The sequence below is a fragment of the Sinocyclocheilus grahami genome, unplaced genomic scaffold (assembly GCF_001515645.1).
Source record: "Sinocyclocheilus grahami isolate Dianchi unplaced genomic scaffold, SAMN03320097.WGS_v1.1 scaffold20563.1, whole genome shotgun sequence".
Taxonomy (NCBI): Eukaryota; Metazoa; Chordata; class Actinopteri; order Cypriniformes; family Cyprinidae; genus Sinocyclocheilus; species Sinocyclocheilus grahami.
Window position 1 is genome coordinate 2313 of NW_015518081.1, and position 436 is coordinate 2748.

Consider the following 436-nt stretch of genomic DNA (forward strand, 5'->3'; position numbering starts at 1 on the left):
ACGCTCTGGTCAAGAGGATCAAAGAGGTATTCACCATAATTTCTAATGAATTTTACTGTTCCGACAAGCCAGCTGTAAATGCTGACCTGTTTTTTTTTTGTCAGATGGATCTGTCAGTGGAGGTGTTATTCAGCATTATGCAGGAAAGGCAAAAGCGATACGCCAAGTACGCCGAGCAGATCCAGAAGGTCAATGAAATGTCAATGATTCTGAGACGCATTCAGATGGGCATTGACCAGACGATACCACTGATGGAGCGTCTCAACAACCTTCTGCCCGAGAGCGAGCGCCTGGAGCCCTTCAGCATGAAACCTGATGGAGAAATCAAATAGAGTCTGGCAACATCTGGAAAATAGAATTCATAGTGGGTTCACTGATTGACTTTTTTCTTTCTAGAGACCTACCTCAGGTCATGTCTGGTTGTTACCTATGAAAC

The 436-nt window shown here is 44.3% G+C and overlaps 1 protein-coding gene across 1 annotated transcript; it reads left to right on the forward strand.

The window, feature by feature from the left end:
* The first annotated feature begins 6 nt into the window (after positions 1-6).
* Positions 7-430, forward strand: LOC107579828 (loss of heterozygosity 12 chromosomal region 1 protein homolog). The gene is made up of 2 exons (XM_016265621.1): positions 7-26; positions 105-430. The coding sequence occupies exon 2, from the start codon at positions 105-107 to the stop codon at positions 330-332; it is 228 nt and encodes a 75-aa protein (XP_016121107.1). The 5' UTR covers positions 7-26; the 3' UTR covers positions 333-430.
* Positions 431-436: the final 6 nt, after the last annotated feature.

Bases quoted from the DNA above. Each gene is read 5' to 3' on its own strand.
- LOC107579828 (XM_016265621.1), top strand. From the start codon at position 105: ATGGATCTGTCAGTGGAGGTGTTATTCAGCATTATGCAGGAAAGGCAA.